Source organism: Camellia sinensis, chromosome 7 (genome assembly GCF_055761805.1).
Source record: "Camellia sinensis isolate YWXY chromosome 7, ASM5576180v1, whole genome shotgun sequence".
NCBI lineage: Eukaryota > Viridiplantae > Streptophyta > Magnoliopsida > Ericales > Theaceae > Camellia > Camellia sinensis.
This window is the reverse complement of record NC_138967.1, coordinates 23,870,738-23,893,114: the sequence shown is the minus strand read 5'-3', so window position 1 is coordinate 23,893,114 and position 22,377 is coordinate 23,870,738. Positions and strand designations below refer to the sequence as shown.

At 29.3% G+C, this 22,377-nt stretch overlaps 1 protein-coding gene across 6 annotated transcripts; it reads left to right on the top strand.

The window, feature by feature from the left end:
- Positions 1–10,459: 10,459 nt before the first annotated feature.
- LOC145794999 (PI-PLC X domain-containing protein At5g67130-like) lies at positions 10,460–13,920 on the top strand. 6 transcript variants are annotated; one of them, XM_082877583.1, is made up of 6 exons: positions 10,460–10,813; positions 11,711–12,011; positions 12,097–12,320; positions 12,407–12,493; positions 13,475–13,578; positions 13,766–13,920. In XM_082877583.1, the coding sequence occupies exons 2-5, from the start codon at positions 11,996–11,998 to the stop codon at positions 13,559–13,561; spliced, it is 414 nt and encodes a 137-aa protein (XP_082733709.1). In that variant the 5' UTR covers positions 10,460–10,813; positions 11,711–11,995; the 3' UTR covers positions 13,562–13,578; positions 13,766–13,920. The 6 variants fall into 6 exon arrangements, 4 of the variants coding, with proteins under 4 accessions (XP_082733709.1, XP_082733707.1, XP_082733708.1 ...); XM_082877581.1 differs by having other exon boundaries at positions 13,466–13,578; XM_082877582.1 differs by having other exon boundaries at positions 13,475–13,920.
- The last annotated feature ends 8,457 nt before the right edge of the window (positions 13,921–22,377 follow it).

Sequence of the window (22,377 nt, the reverse complement as noted above, 5' to 3'; positions counted from 1 at the left end):
ATAACGTATACAAACACATTGGTTCTATATACAATCACACAATACATACAGTTAATGTATTCTATCAACCGTCAAATTCCATGACACGTTCCATTGATTAGTTTCCGTTTGCCTAATCATCATGCATTGTCTACAACAATCACGACTATCCTCCACCGATAGTCCAAAGCAGTTATTTCTAAACAGAACATAAATGCACAATGGATATTCAATCAACATTACATTTCCTCATTTCTCACAATTAATTATCCCAATTAATCTAACAATGTAATTAGGTCATTATCCATAATTGACATTTCAACCCTTAGGTCCCATTTTCATCAATGATTCACCATTTATTCCATTTCTCTATGCCAAACATGCATCTAGGTTTATTATGAATAAAACCCCAACTTTTGTAAAATTGCACAAAAGTCCCAAACTTTCACAAAATTACCAAACCAACCCCAACGTCTCAAAATACTAAAATTTAAAGACAAAATCCATAGAGAGGAGTAGGATATCCCTACCTCGAAGTTTGAGCCAAAAAGGAGATGAAGACTCGAAGACCAACGTGCTCCAAATCCAAACTTTTTCAGATTAAAACGAAGCCCTCAACGCCCTCTATCTTTTTAACAAAGGCCCTAGGCTAGATTCACACTCTAGGGAGATCAATTCTTAGAGAGAATATAAGTTTAGAGAGAGAGGGTCTCAGATCTAGGGTTTGATCAAAAAAGAAAGTGAAAAAGTGATGTTCAATACGCTATTGTCCGCTGATATAAAACACGCTCGCTCGAGCGAAGCCTTGGTCGCTCAAGCGACCAGACACAGAAAATTCTCGCTCGAGCCAAGAAGCTCTCGCTCGAGCCAAAAACTCAAAAGTGCGCTCGAGCGAAAGAATGCTCGCTCGAGCCAACAACTCAAACCCTCAGGTCTGCAACTAGAAGCACGCTCGAGCGACAGACCTCTCGCTCGAGCGAAGAACAAACCAGACCGCTCGAGCCAAGAAAAGCTCGCTCGAGCCAAGAAATGCAACTCTCAGGTCCAGAACCAGACGCCATCGCTCGCTCGAGCGAAGCCACTCTGGCTCAACCCACCAGACACAAACTCAACTCTCGCTCGAGCGACCAACTACTGGCTCAAGCGAAGGTCCAAAAATCTGGGCAGCAACACTAGGCTCCCAAACACAACCAACCTGTAATAAACCTGCCCAACACATCCTATAACTCAAATACGAAGTAAAAGGATGCAAACAAGATAATAAACAACTACCAACATCCACGGACACATGTCCGGATCACTGTACAACAAGGGTAAACCCGGGATCGCTATAAAAAGTCCCAACACATATAATTGTTGTTCCTCATAATAACACTTTAATACATTAAGAACAATCATAAAAAAAATTCCTTGAAAAGCCCAACACATATGAATTTCTTGAAAAGTGCAACACATACGATTATCATCAAAATTTTACACTTTAATATAATATAAAAAATAAAAAAAAAGAAGACATTTAAAAATCACAATTCACATATACAGAAATAATTGTGAAGTATATATGAATTCCTTAAAAATCTATACTATATATTAAGCAAAATGGGGCTTTTAACCACCAAGCCTTGTGGGAGCTCTAATATCCTAATCTAAATTTTCTGATTTTTTGATTTTTTTTTAAAAAAACTTTAGCATTTATTAATTTCTCCCAACCCTCAAGTCTTACCCTCGTAATTCCTTGAAAAGTCCCAACACATATAATTGTTATCCCTCATAATAACACTTTAATACATTAAGAACAATCATAAAAAAAATTCCTTGAAAAGTCCAACACATATGATTATTATCAAAATTTTACACTTTAATATAATATAAAAAAGAAAAAGAAGAAGACATTTAAAAAAAAATATTTAAAAATCACAATTCATATATCTATACTATATATTAAGCAAAAGGGGGTTTTTAACCCCAAGGCTTGTGGGAACTTTAATATACCAATCTAAATTTTCTAATTTTTTTTTTAAAAAAACTCAGCATTTATTGATTTGGTCAAAATCCTCTGATCAGCATTTATTAACTTTTTTGAATCCACATGTCTTTCTACATGCCTGCATTTATTGATTTGGTCAAAATCTCCTGATCAGCATTTAAAATCCCCTCAAACAAATAATTATAGATACAATCCGTGTATAATTACTATAGTACTCTTTTCAACTTTTCCTACACACTATGGTTAGTAATAAGATTGTTAAATTATTTTTATAAAAAATCTTAAAAAACATAATTTATATATTAAAAAAAATCTACAACAATTATAAATATCTATAATTATCTCGTGCATAGCACGGGTGATTGGCTAGTCTATACTTACTATATATTAAGTAAAATGGGGTTTTTAATCCCAAGCCTTATGGGAGTTCCAATCTCCTAATCTAAATTTCTTGATTTTTTGATTTAAAAAAAAAAAACCCTTAGCATTTATTAACTTCTCCCAACCCCCAAGTTTTACCCTCATAATAACACTTTAATGCATTAAGAACAAGCATAAAAAAAGTTCTTTGAAATCCAACACATGAATTCCTTGAAAAGTTCCAACACATATGATTATTACTCCTCATAATAACACTTTAATGCATTAAGAACAAGCATAAAAAAAAATCTTGAAAAGTCTAACACATATGATTATTATCAAAATATTAAATTTTAATATAATATAATAAAAAAAGACATTTAATTCCTTGAAAAGTCTAATATATATGATTATTATCAAAATATTAAACTTTAATATAATATAAAAAAAGAAAAAAAGAAGACATTTAAAAATCACAATTCAAAAAAAAATCTTAACATTTATTAGCTTCTCCTAACCCTCAAGTCTTACCATCATAATAACACTTTAATGCATTAAGAACAAATATATAAAAAAAAAAAAATTGAAATCCAACACATATGAATTCCTTGAAAAGTCCCAACATATATGATTATTGTCCCTCATAATAACACTTTAATGCATTAAGAACAAGCATAAAAAAAATTTCTTAAAAAGTCTAACACATATGATTATTATCAAAATATTAACTTTAATATAATATAATAATAAAAAAAAAGACATTTAATTCCTTGAAAAGTCTAACACATATGATTATTATCAAAATATTAAACTTTAATATAATACAAAAAACGAAAAAAAGAAGACATTTAAAAAAAAAAAAAAGACATAAAAATCGCAATTCACATGTATAGATAATTGTAAACACAATCCGTGCATAGCACAGGTGATATGCTAGTCTATACTATGTATTAAGCAAAATGGGGTTTTTAACCCCAAGGCATGTGGGAGCTTCAATATCCCAATCTGAATTTTCTAAATTTTTTATTTAAAAAAAAAAATCAGCATTTATTGATTTGATCAAAATCCTCTGATCAGCATTTATTAACTTTTTTCAATCCACATGTCTTTCCACATGCCTACATTTATTGATTTGGTTAAAATCTCTTGATCAGAATTTAAAATCCCCTGATACAAATAATTATAAATACAACCTGTGTATAGTTATTGCAATACCCTTTTTAACTTCTCCTATACACTATGGTTAGTGATAAGATTGTTAAAGTATTTTTATAAAAAATCTTGAAAAACATAATTTATATATTAAAAAAAATCTAAAACAAATATAAATATCTATAATTATCCCGTGATATGCTAGTCTATACTATATAATAAGCAAAATGGGGTTTTTAACCCCGAAGGCACGTGGGAGCTCCAATATACTAATCCTAATTTTCTAATTTTTTATTTAAAAAAAAATTAATCTCAGCATTTATTAACTTCTCTCAACCTACAAGACTTTTTAACCTATCTCATAATTGCTGCAGTACCTTTTCCAAAACAAATAATTTGTATATTAAAAATAATTTAAAACAAATATAAATATCTATATCTATATCTATCTATTTATTTATATCTATCTCTAACCTACAAGTTTTGTGGGAGTTCCAATATTTGAACCTTAATTTCTTAATTTTTTTGATTTTTTTTTTGAAAAAAAAAAACTTAGCAATTATTAAATTCTTCAAAATCTTTTTAACTTCTCCAACACACACACTATCTTTAACTTTTCACATACTTTTTGCAAACAGTGAGTCTCATTTTTGTTTTCTTCTTCTTGGCTTCTCACTTCTACACTTTCAACTTCAGTGACCATGGATGCAAACAGTAAGTCTTCTTTTTGTTTTCTCCTTCTTGACTTTTCCTTTTGTTTACTCTTTTAATATTATAGTTAGATAGCGCATAAAAATATTTGTGATTTTTCTAGCGAATAAAAAATTATAATTTGATTTTTTAATATGATTGAAGTTAGATAAATATAAACTTTCACAAAGAGAAAAATGTGATTATAATTAGTTGAATGGTTCTTTTTTTTTAAATGTGATTGTAGTTAGTTTAATAGTTCTTTTTTTTCATTTATTTATTTTATTATGGGAAAAATGTGATGTGATTGTAGTTTGTTCAATGGCTCTTTTTTTTAATATGATTGTTGTAGTTAATTCAATGGTTTTTTTAATGTTATTTAATCTATTTATTTACTATTTTAATTTTATTTTTAATATGATTGAAGTTAAATAAACATAAATACTCACAAAGAAAAAAATGTGATTGCAATGTGATGTGATTGTAGTTTGTTTAATGGCTCTTTTTTTTAATATTATTGTTGTAGTTAGTTCAATGGTTTTTTTTTAATGTTATTTAATCTTTTTATTTACTATTTTAATTTTATTTTTAATATGATTGAAGTTAGATAAACATAAACACTCACGAAGAAAAAAAAGTGATTGTAGTTAGTTCAATGGTTCTATTTTTTTAATGTGATTGTAGTTAGTCAATGGTTCTTTTTTTCATTTATTTATTTTTTTATTATGGGAAAAATGTGATGTGATTGTAGTTTGTTCAATGGTTCTTTTTTTTTAATATGATTTAATCTTTTATTTACTGTTTTAATGGTTTTTCTTTACAATTATTTATGAAAAAAATATTTGTGATTTGATTTGATTTTTTTTATTTGATTTTTAAAGTACCAATTATTGATAATGATTAGATTGTATTTTGAAAAAAAAAATTGTAATTGATTTTTTTAACTCACTGTGTTTTTTGAAAAAAAATTATTGTGTTTTTTTAACTATCAATTCACTTAATTTGTGATTTGATTTTTAATTCACTGTGTTTTTTGCAAAAACAAAATGGATTGTACTCATTAGGGTCACTAAAATACCCATTATTGATGATGATTAGATTGTATTTTGACCCAAAAAAATTGTAATTGATCTTTTTAACTCACTATGTTTTTTAAAAAATAAGTTAATGTGTTTTTTAATTATCAATTGACTTAATTTGTGATTGATTTTTTAATTATTGACGATGATTAGGTAGCATTAAAAAAATTGTGATTTGTATGATTGAAATTATATCATTTTGTTTATAATTTTATTTTTTAATATGATTGAAGTTATCTCACTAAAAGAAAAATGTGATTGTAGTTTGTTCAATGGCTATAAATAATATTTTTATTTACTATTTTAATGGTTCTTTTTTTCAATTATTAGTTTTTTATTATGAGAAAAATATGATTGTAGTTAGATAGCATTAAAAAAATTGTGATTTGTATGATTGAAGTTATCTCCTTTTGTTTATAATTTGATTTTTTTAATATGATTGAAGTTAGATAAACATAACACTCACAAAAAGAAAAATATGATTGTCGTTTGTTCAATGTTACTAAATAATCTTTTTATTTACTATTTTAATGGTCCTTTTTTGTATTATTTTCTTTATTATGAAAAAAAATGTGATTGTAATTAGATAGCATTAAAAAAAATGTGATTTGTATGATTGAAGTTATCTCCTTTTGTTCATAATTTAATTTTTTAATATGATTGAAGTTAGATAAACATAAACACTCAAGGGGTTTTTAAGAAAAATGGGGTTTTTAACCCCAAGCCCTCTGGGAGCTTCAATATCCCAATCTGAATTTTTTAAATTTTTTATTAAAAAAAAAGACTCAGCATTTATTGATTTGGTCAAAATCTCCTGATCAGCATTTATTAACTTTTTTCAATTCACATGCCTGCATTTATTGATTTGGTCAAAATATCCTGATTAACATTTAAAATCCCCTCATACAAATAATTATAGATACAATCTGTGTATAGTTACTGCAGTACCCTTTTCAACTTTTTTCATATACTATGGTTAGTGATAAGATTGTTAAATTATTTTTATAAAAAATCTTAAAAAACATAATGTATATATTAAAAAAAAATTAAAATAAATATAAATATCTATAATTATCCCGTGCATAGCACGGGTGATAAGCTAGTATCTATACTATATATTAAGGAAAAAGGGGTTTTAAATCTCAAGCCTTGTGGGAGCTCCAATCTCCCAATCTAAATTTCTTGATTTTTTGATTTTAAAAAAAAAAAAAACTTTAACATTTATTAACTTCTCCCAACCCCCAAGTCTTACCATCATAATAACACTTTAATGCATTAAGAACAAGTATAAAAAAAATTCTTTGAAATTCAACATATATGAATTTCTTGAAAAGTCTCAACACATATGATTATTATCCCTCGTAGTAACACTTTAATGCATTAAGAACAAGCATAAAAAAAATTTCTTGAAAAGTCCAACACACATGATTATTATCAAAATATTAAACTTTAATATAATATAATAATAATAATAAAAAAAGACATTTAATTCCTCGAAAAGTCCAACACATATAATTATTATTAAAATATTAAACTTTAATATAATATAAAAAAGGAAAAAAAAAGAAGACATTTAAAAAAAATTAATTTTTATTATTATTATCCCTCATAATAACACTTTAATGCATTAAGAGCAAGCATAAAAAAAAGGTCCCAACACATATGAATTATTATCCCTCATAATAACATTTTAATGCATTAAGAACAAGCATAAAAGAAATTTTGTTAAAAAGTCCAACACATATGATTATTATCAAAATATTAAACTTTAATATAATATAATAATAAAAAAATTTAATTCCTTGAAAAGTCTAATACATATGATTATTATCAAAATATTGAACTTTAATATAATATAAAAAAGGAAAAAAAGAAGGCATTTAAAAAAAAGAAAAAAAAAAGAAGACATTTAAAAATCACAATTTACATATATAGATAATTGTAAACACAATCCGTGCATAGCACGAGTGATATGCTAGTATTATATAAAGAAAAGGGGGTTCCTAACTCATAAGCCTTGTGGGAGCTCCAATACCTCAATCTTAATTTCTTAATTTTTTGATTTAAAAAAAAAAAAAAAAAACTTAGCACTTATTGACTTGTCCCAAGCCTTTTTGACTTATCACACACACACCCTTTTCAACTTCTCTCATACCTATTTAATTATTTTGAAAATGCCTTGTAGGAGCTCTAATATCTCAATCCTAATTTTCTAAATTTTTGATTTAAAAAAAAAAACTTAGCATTTGTTAATTTCTCCGAACCTCCATACTTTTTGAGAGATTTGGTCAAAACCTCATCATAATTAAACTTTAATTCATTAAAAACCAGCATAAACAAAATTCCTTGAAAATTGTAATACATATGATTATTATCAAAATATTAAGCTTTAATATAATATTTATCTATCTATATCTATATATTATTATATCTATATATATATATATCTATATCTATACTATATATTAAGCAAAATGGGGTTTTTAACCCCCAAGCCCTGTGGGAGTTTCAATATGTCAATCCTAATTTTCTAATTTTTTATTTTTAAAAAAAAAAAAAAATTAACCTCAACATTTATTAGCTTCTCTCAACCTAAAAGACTTTTTGATTTCTCTCATAATTACTGTTGTACCTTTTTCAAAACAAATAATTTGTATATTAAAAAAATTTAAAACAAATATAAATATCTATATCTATATCTATCTATTTATTTATATCTATCTCTAACCCACAAGTTTTGTAAGAGTTTTAATATCTGAACCGTAATTTCTTAATTTTTTTGATTTTTTTTGAAAAAAAAAAAACTTAGCACTTATTAAATTCTTCTAAGTTTTTTTAACTTCTCCAATACACACACTCTTTTTAATTTTTCACATACCTATTGCAAATAGTGAGTCTCCTTTTTGTTTTCTCCTTCTTAACTTCTCACTTCTACACTTTCAACTTCAGTGACCAAGTATGCAAACAGTAAGTCTTCTTTTTGTTTTCTCCTTCTTGACTTTTTCTTTTGTTTACTGTTTTAATATTGTAGTTAGATAGCGCATAAAAATATTTGTAATTTATCTAGCGAATAAAAAATTATAATATGATTTTTTAATATAATTGAAGTTAGATAAATATAAACCATCACAAACAGAAAAATGTAATTATGATTAGTTGAATGATTCTTTTTTTTTTAATGTGATTGCAGTTAGTTTAATAGTTCTTTTTTTTCATTTATTTATTTTATTATGAGAAAATTGTGATGTGATTGTAATTTATTCAATGGCTCTTTTTTTTTAATATGATTGTTGTAGTTAATTCAATGGTTTTTTTTAATATTATTTAATCTTTTTATTTACTATTTTAATTTTATTTTTGATTTTTTAATATGATTGAAGTTAGATAAATATAAACCCTTGCAAAGAAAAAAATGTGATTATAATTAGTTGAATGATTTTTTTTTAATGTGATTGTAGTTAGTTTAATAGTTCTTTATTTATTTATTTATTTATTTTATTATGGGAAAAATATGATGTGATTGTAGTTTGTTCAATGATTTTTTTTTTAATATGATTGTTATAATTAGTTCAATGGTTTTTTTTAATGTTATTTAATCTTTTTATTTACTATTTTAATTTTACTTTTAATATGATTGAAGTTAGATAAATATAAACACTCACAAGGAAAAAAATGTGATTGTAGCTAGTTCAATGGTTTTTTTTTTTAATGTGATTGTAGTTAGTCAATGGTGCTTTTTTTCATTTATTTATTTTTTTATTATGGGAAAAATATGATGTGATTGTAGTTTGGTCAATGGTTCTTTTTTTTAATGTGATTTAATCTTTTATTTACTGTTTTAATGGTTTTTTTTTACAATTATTTATGAAAAAAATATGATTGTAGTTAGATAGTATAAAAATATTTGTGATTTGATTTGATTTTTATTTTATTTTATTTTTAATGTACCAATTATTGATAATGATTAGATTGTATTTTGAAAAAAAAATTGTAATTGATTTTTTTAACTCACTGTGTTTTTTGAAAAAAAATTATTGTGTTTTTTTAACTATCAATTCACTTAATTTGTGATTTGATTTTTAACTCACTGTGTTTTTTGAAAAAACAAAATGGATTATACTCATTAGGGTCACATAATGTACCAATTATTGATGATGATTAGATTGTATTTTGACTAAAAAAAAATTTGTAATTGATCTTTTTAACTCACTATGTTTTTTGAAAAATAAATTATTGTGTTTTTTAATTTTCAATTGACTTAATTTATGATTGATTTTTTTAATTATTGATGATGATTAGATAGTATTAAAAAAATTGTAATTTGTATGATTGAAATTATCTCCTTTTATTTATAATTTTATTTTTTAATATGATTGAAGTTAGATAAACATAAACACTCATAAAAAGAAAATGTAATTGTAATTTGTTTAATGGTTCTAAATAATCTTTTTTATTTACTATTTTAATAGTTATTTTTTTTAATTATTTTTTTTATTATGAGAAAAGTGTCATTGTAGTTAGATAGCATTAAAAACATTGTGATCTGTATGATTGAAGTTATCTTCTTTTGTTTATAATTTGATTTTTTAATATGATTGAAGTTAACTCACAAAAAGAAAAATGCGATTGCAATTTGTTCAACGGCTCTAAATAATACTTTTATTTACTGTTTTAATAGTTCTTTTTTTCAATTATTTTTTTTTTATTATGAGAAAAATATGATTGTAGTTAGATAGTATTTAAAAAATTGTGATTTGTATGATTGAAGTTATCCACTTTTGTTTATAATTTAATTTTTTTTAATATGATTGAAGTTAGATAAACATAAATACTCATAAAAAGAAAAATATGATTGTAGTTTGTTCAATACTTCTAAACAATCTTTTTATTTATTATTTTAATGATTTTTTTTTTCAATTATATTTTTTTATTATGAAAAAAATGTGATTGTAGTTAGATAGCATTAAAAAAAATATGATTTGTATGATCGAAATTATCTCATTTTGTTTATAATTTGATTTTTTAATATGATTGAAGTTAGATAAACATAAACAGTCATAAAAAGAAAAATATGATTATAATTTGTTCAATACTTTTAAATAATCTTTTAATTTACTATTTTAATGATTTTTTTTTTAATTATTTTTTTTATTATAAAAAAAAAAAAATGATGAAATACAAATAGGGGATATGTAAAAAACATATACCACCATTCCTCCTAGAAACTTCCCCCACCGGTGCTCTTGTTGCTTCGCTATTTTCCAAAGCTTCTCCCTGCAAAATTTTCTTGCATTTTTTGGATTACCCACGTGGGATTCAAATCACCCACGCCGACAATGAAGAAGAAAACAAATTTCACCACTTCGAAGAGCAAACCTCACCGACAATGAGCACTAATGATGTTGGCTGGATTTTGGTTTTCATGCCATGTGTTTCTGTATCAAACATTGAATTTCGCACAAGATATATGTTATCTTTCGGATAGAATTGGTATTACACTATTTTGCTGCCGTAACGCTGTCGAAGTTGGTCATCCAAAGCTCCGCTCCCGCCGTTGCAAATCCTGGTAATTACATCTGTATTTTGATGCCCATTATTTATATGTCTGTTGCACAATATTTAAACAAACTGTTTTCATTCCTAGGTATATGTTAAATAGATGCACACCAAGTGTTTGTCAATATGTCTCAATGAACAAAAAGTTTACCAGCCTTATTTGGGTAATTGGATTTTGAGAGTCTTTGTTAAATTTTCATGGATTGCTTTGATCCTTTTTCTATATTATGTGTTTCTGAAATGATTATCCTACGGAATTTACAAGTACATATGAAATAAAAGAGAGATTTTTATCATTTTGTTTCCTCAATGGACTGATAAATGAGTTCGTTTATGGATCCATATGCACTGAAGCCTGTTTCAAATTTACCTGCTTCTGTCCATTTAATTTTTGGTTTCAGCTAATTTTAAGTTCATATTGGAATTTGATGGTTGACCATTTTCTATGGAAAAGTTATACTTGAAAAAAACCATTTTTCTTTCATGATGCTTCATTTCAGGTATTTGTTATAGTTATTTGTCCATTTGGATTTGGCTGGGCACCCCCCAAACAAGAGTTGCTTGTGTTCCTCTCTCTTAAAAAGGAAAATTTAATATAACACTGCTAAAGACTTGGATGGACTACTTGGAAATTTTGGCAAATCTAGATAAAGAAGTTAAAAATTTTTAAATTTCATACTATCCAAATCCAGGATTAAATTATGCAATTCAAACAAAGTTGAATCTGTTTTTCCCCAAAAAAAATCAAAAAAATCAAAAATTAAATATATAAAAATTTAATGGACTATGTTTCAACTTCACCACCTTTGTAATCAACTATCCCATTTCACTAATTTAGCATTCTCAACCATAATTCTCTTTTAGATTCATAATTTTGAGTAATTTGGAACCATTAAATTGTTTGCAGCAACCTGCAATTAACACTTTGAGGGAAGTGGAAGCATTCTTAACAGAAAACCCAACTGAGATTTAGACAATTATAATTGAAGACTATGTGCAAACCCCAAAAAGGTTGATAAATTTGTTCACAAATGCGGGGTTAGACAAGTATTGGTTTCCAGTGTCTAAAATGACCCAAAAGGGCGATGATTGGCCCACTGTGACCGCTATGGTCCAGGAGAACCACCGGTTACTGGTTTTCACTTCTATTGCTTCGAAGGAAGCAGAAGGAGTTGCTTATCAGTGGAGGTAAATGTTAGAAACTGAATGTAAGTATATCATCCAATCGTGTTTACTTGTATGAGATTGTTTTTTGTATTGTTTGCTCAGTAACAATCTTGTAATGGGTTTCAGATGGAGATAATGGTGTGGTACAAGGATCTTGCCCAAAAAGAAAGGAATCACGTCCGTTGAATTCAAGGGGTGCATCTCTCTTTCTAGAGAATTACTTCCCCACAGACCCTGTTCAAGCCGATGCTTGTAAAGAGCATTCAGCTATACTTGCTAATATGGTTGGTGCCTGTTACAAAGCAGCAGGGAATGTGATGCCCAACTTTTTGGTAGTGGACTTTTACATGGTAATGAAAATTTTTAACTTCGTTGAAAAATGAAACAAATATGAATATTGTATTCCAATTAAGCATTGTGACTGGGAATTATGCAGAGGAGTGATGGAGGAGGTGTTTTTGATGCTTTGGATCGAATGAATGGCCAGGCATTGTGTGGGTGCAGTTCTGTTACTGCTTACCAGGTGCTCACAACTCCATATTACTTGGATGAAATGCCTCTGCTTTCATAAAGCATATCAGTATATTAGTTTATGAACTTGTTTGCATTCTAACTTGGTGTCATGGTTTTTGATTCCCAGATTGACACTATATAAATGTCTTTCTCCGTATTCATTTTTATATATTTAAATTTATATATATATATATATATATTTATTCAACTTTGTTTTAATTGCATAATTTAATCATGGATTTGAATAGTATGAAATTTGCAAATTTTTAACTTCTTTATCTAGATTTGCCAAAATTTCCAAGTTGTCCATCCAACTCTTTAGCAGTGTTAAATTAAATTTTCCTTTTTAAAAGAGAGGAAAACAAGCGACTCTTATTTTAATGTTGTATTTAATAAAGTTGGGGCGAACTCAGTTTTTGTTTTTAGCACGTTTTGTGTGGTAGTTTGATCAGTACTTTATAGTAAAAAAAGCTTCAGCTTTTGGTTAGTCAAGTGTTGCATTCATGATGTTTGTGTTATTGGTTCGGACCAAAATATTCAATGAAGCAAAATGAGTTCATAAAACATTTGAAGAAATTACAACTTTTTTATCTAACTGCTTGCATGCGATCACTACAGCAAATTACAATTTTTTCTCTAACATCGTGATGTGGGCATCCTTTTGGCATCTTTTTGCTTCATATTTTTCCTACATTGATTTCCAATTATTAACTGGTCTTGTTAAGTTTTATAAACATGCAACAACTGATATGGATGCATGCTAATTTTATGCAATAATTTTTGCTTTCTTTGATTTGTCTATCTAAATTTTCGTAACATCAACAATGTATAATGCTAAATGCGATTTAGGGAATTGGTCCACAATACCTAAAATATTGTTCTTTTGCTATAACGGTGTAATTGCTATACAAGTAATTTAACTCGCTGCATAGTGAATTCTTTTTTGCGTGTTTCCTATCCCATGTAAATATGGTCATTTTAGCACCAACAGGAAGTGGAAAAACTAGACTTTTTGAGCTTTGCATTTGGAGGCTGCTCTCCAGGTTCATCTTTGCAGAGGGAAGATTTATTCACTTAAAGGGAACACTCAAAACAGTAGGTTTTCTATGATTGTGTATATGGAAAAATTTTAGATATTTATTTGAACACTGAAAAGTTCAAAAGATTATTAATTTCACACCACCAAGACACGATACTCTTTGTTTCATTAACTTTGTATTGTTGATGACTGGGGGACTTGTTCCTGGAGCATGGTTTAGTAAGCTACCTATCCTTTATGCAGAAGTTTGATGCAGTGACTTGGTATCATACTAAAGATGGTGGCTTGAGCTTTTTCAATGATATAGCACTTGTGATGTACAATAATTACTTCCTCACATCAATTTGGATTTATTTGAAAGAATCAAATATTTCATGGATGTGAAGTTTTGATCCATATCCTCAAGTGTATTCTGAAATGTTTTTTACTTACCTAAAGAAAGAGATGTCTTTGACAACAGGGAATTACAACATTACCTCAGGCAATTAGAAATTAAAATTAATGAAGTATTTCTTTCATATAAGTCAATAGTTGTTTGGATATTGAAAGCGACGGACAAGGATACATATACATATATTGTATATAATTACTGTCATTTATTTTATTTCTCGTAATAAAAATATACTTTGTATCTATAATCTTAGATATATATTTCAATTATCTACTCAGGTCATATGATAATTTAATTATATTTATTCTATTTTAATATATAAAAAAATTTACTTAAAAATCTCATTTCAGAAATCTATATATCTAGAATATATATATATATATATATATATTAATAGATTGGTAAGTTCTGTTTATTTAAAAACATATTCTATGAAATCTTATTTAATATATTATTGTGTCACATTGAGACGTTTTTACCCTTGTTGATTGATTGTTGATTTTCATAATTGGCATGTTACATTTTGGGTGATGTGGTTTTTGAAACGTGATATAAGAGTTGAAATGTGATTTTTGAATGTCAAATGTGATTTGTTTAATAAAAATTTTGCAATGTATTTTTTTAAAATGTGACATAAGGATTGATTTTCATAATGGGCATGTTACATTTTGAGTGGATTGGATGTAAAATGTTGTTTGTTTAAACTAGTAATGTAATTACAAAATTTTTTTAATGTACTTTTTTGAAATGTGACATTTAATTTGATAATACCATAAAAATAATGGTAAATATGTCAATTTACATGAATAAGGACTTCTTTTGTTCATTAAAATAATTGTGCAACTAGTTGGTTATAAGTTCTAATTTTAAGATTTATGGGTCCAATGCCCCTTTAATATAATATATTGAAAAAAATATATAGGGAAACACTATGGTGTACACCTTTAAAAGATGTGTATCATATGTACTCTATAACTAAAAAGAAAAATAACATAATTTTAATTTTTTGAGTCATACTTAAAAAAAAAATGCTATCACTAAACAAAATATGTACTCTATAACTAAAAAGAAAAATAACATAATTTTAATTTTTTGAGTCATACTTAAAAAAAAAATGCTATCACTAAACAAAATATGAGGTATAACTAAAGAATTCATAAATCATAACTAAAATAATATCAAAATTAAAGAAAAAAATTAATCATAATTAAAGAAAAAAATAATATAACTAGAGGTCAGGGGTGGGTAACGGTTTATCTGATCCGCAAAAATCGTCCAACCCGCCCAACTAGCATGTAAATGGACGGTTTCGCATACATAATGCAGGCGGATATTATTTGAAATATGGCATGTTTGCAGATTGCGGGTGGGTCTGCACCCGCAAGAACCCGCCCGCGCTTTTTTTATTTTTTATTTTTATCTTAATTGTTGATTTCGTTTCTATATTCTACCTAGATATTTTTGCCCAAAACAAAACACTCTTTATTTTTTGAACTTACTCTAACATTACATTTGCTAATAGTATTATATCAACTGAAACTGAATAAATACTGATCATATTATTATTGTTATATAACTGAACTTGTCCTGGATGAAGTGTGATTTGGAATTTTAAATTCCTTAATGAATATGGAATTCTAGTTTAGGATTTTGAAATATATGTTTGTGTTAGTTTATGATTTGATTTAAGATTTTGAATGATTTGTTTGTGTTGCGAATTGATTTTGTTGTGTTTTTAATTTTATAAGTTTTAATTCATTAATTATTAATGTTGTAACATTTTAGAAAATAGGGAGAAAATGGCCCAAAATAAATATTTACTAAATGGAAAAATAATAAGGCTCAAAAATAAGTTTTTGAAGAAAAAAATTAAATCCACAAATCGCTCCACATCCGCAAACCCTATCCGCACAAACCGCAAATCACATTGCGGGCGGTTGTTGATTGTCTTTTTCTCAAACCGCATAAATGCGAGCGGGTCTAAACCGATCTGCAAACCATCCAAATTTGAACCACGAACACCCCTACTAAAGGTGCATATAATACACTATTTCTAAAATGGTGTATATCAAAATTTCCCCTATATAAATGCTTGGGTAAATTATATTTACACCCGTAAAATTTGAATTTAATACAAGTACTCTAGACATTTTGGAAATTACACTAACCTCCCCCGATTAGTGTTTGTCTATTCACATGAGTGACAACAAATATAAAAAAACTTTAAGACATTTTATTAAAGGGTTGTTTAGAATATTTTAAATAAGTGTACTTTTTAATTTTTTATGAAATATGAGTTATGTTTGAAGTGATGTGATAGAGATGTGATGTAACTTAAATAAGATAATGTGACTTGAATATGACAATGACTTTTTAACTTTTTTAAGAGATGTCAAACCTATCCTAAAAATGTAAAATTATTATTTTGCCCTTATCATTTTCTTCTACCTTTCTCTTTTGCCCTTCTTTATTGCCTCTATCAAAATCAATCACCATCACCCACCATCACCATCACCATCACCATCACCATTATCAGCTGCCCCATCTACCTTCTAGCACCACAATCATAGACCCTATAAATAACAACACTTCACAGACTTGCCACCACTACTTCACAAACCCATCATCACATTCATCGCATCTGCCTTCCACCATCACAAACTCGCCACCATTACCCACCTCCCACAACTCACCACCCCCCATCGCTACACCATATGCACCCTGTAAACATAAATTTCATAACATGAAACTTCATGTTTCGGATCATCTACCATGTATATCATCAAGAAAACAAGACTAAAACGACATACCTGAATCCATCGATGAACGGTTAAACGGAAGCGTCTGATTGTCAATAAAACCTTGATATTGACTATGTTATTTCCTTCTAATCCTTTCCCCTTTGGTGCCTTATGTTTCTCCTTGAGAGGATTTAGAAAAACAAAACAGTGTTCTTATCTTTTCTCACCTTAGGAAGGAATAGGGACCATAACCTTTTAAAGGTTGTAATTGGTTTTCATAACTGAAAGGTAATGAAAACCAATAAATTAACCATTATTGGTTTAAAACTGAAAGGTAATGAAAACCAATAAATTAACCATTATTGGTTTTAAAACTGAAAGGTAATGAAAACCAATAAATTAACCATTATTGGTTTTAAAACTGAAAGGTAATGAAAACCAACTTTAACCAATATGTTTTAATTTCTATTTCTGCCCCTCATAGAAATAGAAATTATACAACTAGTATCTATACATTAGGTCCATAACACATATACCCTTAAGCCTATTAACTAAATTGAATCACTTAAATTGTAGGCTTCTTATAAATGATAACACCACATTTAATTATGTGGTCCCATTGAGACATTATCTAACAATCTCCCACTGGACCACATATGTATCTTGAAAAATGTGCTTAACTTTAGTGAGCTCAGAAATTTGTTATCATAACTTGAGGGTATCCAAACAATCTTGTCCATTAACTATATTAATATAGGATCAAAGCGGTCTTCGTTACATCAATCGTAACTCGACCCACCAATGGTCACGTATACAAATATAGCTAAATGACATAGATCAATCATGGATGCGTAGCATGGAAATTACATGTGATGTGATCCATACATGCCTATGTCCAACTGGTCCTACTTAACTTTATTGAGATCAATACTTCACAATACGTAACAGAGCGTAATAAACTGAATACTTCATTTCTGCAGAAATTAATCTAATTACATAGATAAAACTCAAGGCTGACATAAAGCAGTAATATAAATACAAACTCCCACTAAACCAGAATGTTCTCAAATAGAATAACACCCATATGAGCAGTGTGCTCATGAAAGACCTTGGGTGGTAGTTTCTTCGTAAGTGGATCCGCTATCATGGAGTTTGTCCCAATGTGCTCTATGGAAATCTGTCCACTCTGCACTCTTTCTTTTACAACTAGGAATTTGATATCAACATGCTTTGATTTTGTCGAGCTCCTGTTGTTATTGGAATATAAAACTGCAGACTTATTGTCACAATATATCTTAAGTGGTCTTTCAGTGCCTTCCAAAATACGCAACCCAGTGACAAAATTCCGCAGCCATATCCCTTGGTTTGATGCCTCATAACATGCTACAAACTCTGCAGCCATGGTGGATGAAGCTATGAGCGTCTGCTTTGCAGACCTCCAAGAAATTGCTCCGCCAGCTAACAGATAAATATAGCCTGATGTGGATTTCCTACTGTCTTGGCATCCAGCAAAATCGGAGTCGGAATATCCAATGACCTCTAACTTATCCGATCTCCTATATGTGAGCATATATTCCTTTGTTCTCTGTAAATATCACATAACACGCTTGACTGCTTTCCAATGATCCATGCCAGGATTACTTAAATATCTGCCTAACATGCCAACTATAAACGCAATATCCGGACGCGTACATACTTGAGCATACATTAGACTCCCTACAGCTGATGCATAAGGAATCTTCTGCATTTCTTGAATTTCAAGACTGTTCTTCGGACATTGGCTGAGACTAAACTTGTCTCCCTTAGCAACCGGGGTTTCACCTGATTTACAATTTTGCATGCCAAATCTAATGAGTATTTTTTCGATATAGCTCTTGCTCCTTTGTGATAATCCCAGAATACCCCGAGAACGATCTCGGAGTATTTCGATTCCTAATACAAAGGAAGCATCACCAAGATCTTTCATTTCAAAATTCTTAGATAGAAATCTCTTGGTGTCATGCAATAAGTTTATATCGTTTGTGGCAAGCAATATGTCGTCAACATATAAAACCAAAAATATGTGTTTACTCCCACTGAACTTGTGATACACACATTCATCAACAACGTTAGTTTCAAAACCATTCGAAGTGAGAACTTGATGAAATTTGAAGTACCACTGACGAGAAGCTTGTTTGAGTCCATAGATGGATTTAGTCAATTTGCAAACCATATTCTTTGGGTCTCCTGACACAAAGTTTTCTGGCTGCACCATATAAATTGTTTCTTTAATGTCACCATTAAGAAAAGCTGTTTTGACATCCATCTGATGCAACTCAAGATCAAAATATGCAACAAGCGCCATAATTGTCCTAAAAGAATCTTTCGAAGAAACTGGAGAGAAAGTTTCTTTAAAGTCAATTCCTTCTTTTTGAGTAAAGCCTTTGGCTACAAGACGTGCCTTATACCTCTCCACATTACCATTTGAATCCCTTTTGGTTTTAAATATCCATTTACAACCTACGGGCTTCGCACCAACTGGAAATGAGACAAGTTCCCAAACTTTATTGTCTTGCATAGACTTATATTCTTCATTCATGGCTTCTATCCACTTATGAGAGTTGGAACTTTCCATGGTTTGACGAAAGTTGATTGGATCATCTTTCGACATTCCATTTTCTACCTCATGTTCCTGGAGATATACAATATAATCATCTGAAAATGCAAATCTCCTTTCTCTGGTGGATCGCCTTAATGGCACAGATTCTTGAGGTTGAGGTTGTAGAGTTTGTTCCTCAGGAACAATTACCTCATCTTGAATGGGGGTTTGAACTATATTATCTTGAACAACATTGTCTGGTTGAGGATTCGAAATTACTTCTCGAGCAATGACAGGTATAGGAACCTGTGATTGGTCAAAAGTAGTAGTAGGAAGTGGGATTACTCCTGCTTCCTCCTCAAAGACAATGTCTCTAACTGGATTTCTCCCCCCAAACTCAACATCCTCAAAAAATGTTGCAATTCCCGTCTCAAATATTGACCTATTTGTGGGATCATAAAACTTGTAACCCCGTGATTCCACGTGCAAGGTTGCATTATAAGATGCAATAGTTTCGAGCAAATATAGATTATCAAACACATTAAGTAAACCAGTACCAATAACATTGGAATTAATAGACATACTAAACTTCATATTTCCAAAAGAACAATAATATCCCAATTTGTCTAATACAGAAACAGAAATTAAATTCCATCTAAAGGACGGTACAACAAACGTGTCTAATAAATCCAAATAATAACCAGTTTTCAGTAATAATCTAAAGTGCGCTATTGCCTGCACTTCTATTGACTTGCCATCACCCACAAAGATGTATCTTTCAGCATCAGTTGGCTTTCGGTAGTTCAGGCAACCCTGCATAGAAACACATATGTGAGTAGTAGCACCAGAATCTACCCACCAAGTGTTTCTTGGTACTGAAGCTAAATTTATTTCAGAACAGACCAAAACATGAAATGGACCTTTCTTTATACGCCAGGCGACGTATTTGGCACAATCCTTCTTTCTGTGTCCGGCCTTGCCACAAAAGAAATAACCATCCTGCGTTTTCTATTTCTTTGGTTCCGGACCCTGAGGAATAGCAACTTCCTTTCCCTTATGCGTTCTTTTGCCCGTATGCTTGGAGGTGCTTGCTAGATGAGCACTTTCAGTCCTTTCTTGCTTCAATCTCTCTTCCTCTTGCACACAAAATGAAATGAGCTCATTGAGAGTCCATTTCTCCTTCTGGCAGTTATAACTGACCTTAAATTGGTTAAATTGTACAGGAAGAGAGATGAGAACTAAATGCACGAGCAAATCATCAGATAGGTCGAGCTTTAGTGCCTTAAGTTTTGAAGCAAGATGAGACATTTCCATGATGTACTCGCGAACATTACCCTTGCCTTTATACTTTATTGAAATCAAGCTTGCTAAAAGCGTGCTTGTTTCAGCCTTATCGTTTTTAGCAAAACGCTTTTGAATTTCTAAAAGAAATTCACCGGCAACGGTAACATCCTCTGTTATTGCACCCCGAAAAACTTCTGGAATCCCACGCTTCATGATCATAAGACTTAGCCTGTTAGAACGATCCCACTTTTCAAAGTACACAGTTTCCTCAGGAGTACTTTGTGTAGTGAGAGCATTCGGTTTTGGCATCCTTAATGCCAAGTCTATGTCCATGCAGCCGAGAACAATCAATATGTTCTCTTTCCAGTCCTTAAAGTTTGTTCCATTTAACATTGGAACATTGTTCATGTTGGCAGAGATTGAAGTAGTCGACATTAAAGCTGAATCGAAAAGAAAATAAAAGGAATAAACAATTATACTCACATTAAGTTACCAAACAGATAATCTTTAAATAAATTAATTTAATGACAACATCTCAAGATACCTAGCACAACATTAATACCAAGCCTTTGGGTAGTGATATTAACTGGAAGTGGTATTCTTGTTGTAATAATCAAACATTGACAATAAGTTATGTCAAATAACAAATCTATCTTTTGATGGATTTATTATTCACATTAGGTTTCCTTGACAATTGGCACATGTTTATCACCACAAAATGTGTGTGTAATTCTGCCAAGTCTTAATCATGTCTTTGGACCGATAAATACCCGCATGAGATACACAGACATGAATTTCAAAACATTCCATATAAAACAATCTAGACAAGAGAGATCACTTTTGTGACATCTTGTTTGAATTGACTTATATTTAGAACATTAGAAAATTAAATTTCCGTAGACGTTGTATGAAATTACATTAAATTTAAAGATTTCTAAATTTGTTACCCCGTATATTTTATATAATCTGCAGCAATCCCAATTATATACATATATATATAAATACATGATGTTCACCATTTGAAAAATGAACCGCCCATCCGAATTATGTTCCATTTCCAGAAAACAAAACAGAATTTGCAGCAGAGGGAAAAACAGAAATACAAAACAGAATCTGATTCCAAGAAACTAAATAGGATGAATAAAAGCATATCTATTCTGATAATACACATGATATAACCGCTCTGATATCACTTGTAAACATAAATTTCATAACATGAAACTTCATGTTTCGGATCATCTACCATGTATATCATCAAGAAAACAAGACTAAAACGACATACCTGAATCCATCGATGAATGGTTAAACGGAAGCGTCTGATTGTCAATAAAACTTTGATATTGACTATGTTATCTCTTTCTAATCATTTCCCCTTTGGTGCCTTATGTTTCTCCTTGAGAGGATTTAGAAAAACAAAACAGTGTTCTTATCTTTTCTCACCTTAGGAAGGAATAGGAACCATAACCTTTTAAAGGTTGTAATTGGTTTTCATAACTGAAAGGTAATGAAAACCAATAAATTAACCATTATTGGTTTTAAAACTGAAAGGTAATGAAAACCAATAAATTAACCATTATTGGTTTTAAAACTGAAAGGTAATGAAAACCAACTTTAACCAATATGTTTTAATTTCTATTTCTGCCCCTCATAGAAATAGAAATTATACAACTAGTATCTACACATTAGGTCCATAACACATATACCCTTAAGCCTATTAACTAAATTGAATCACTTAAATTGTAGGCTTCTTATAAATGATAACACCACATTTAATTATGTGGTCCTATTGAGACATTATCTAACACACCCATGTCTACTCCACCATAACCCGTGACAGAAAAGTTGTAAACCAAACCTAAAC

Bases quoted from the DNA above. Each gene is read 5' to 3' on its own strand.
- LOC145794999 (XM_082877581.1), top strand. The intron at 12,321-12,406 runs GTAATGAAAATT...GGAATTATGCAG, and splicing joins TGGTAGTGGACTTTTACATG to AGGAGTGATGGAGGAGGTGT. The intron at 12,494-13,465 runs GTGCTCACAACT...TGGTCATTTTAG, and splicing joins GTTCTGTTACTGCTTACCAG to CACCAACAGGAAGTGGAAAA.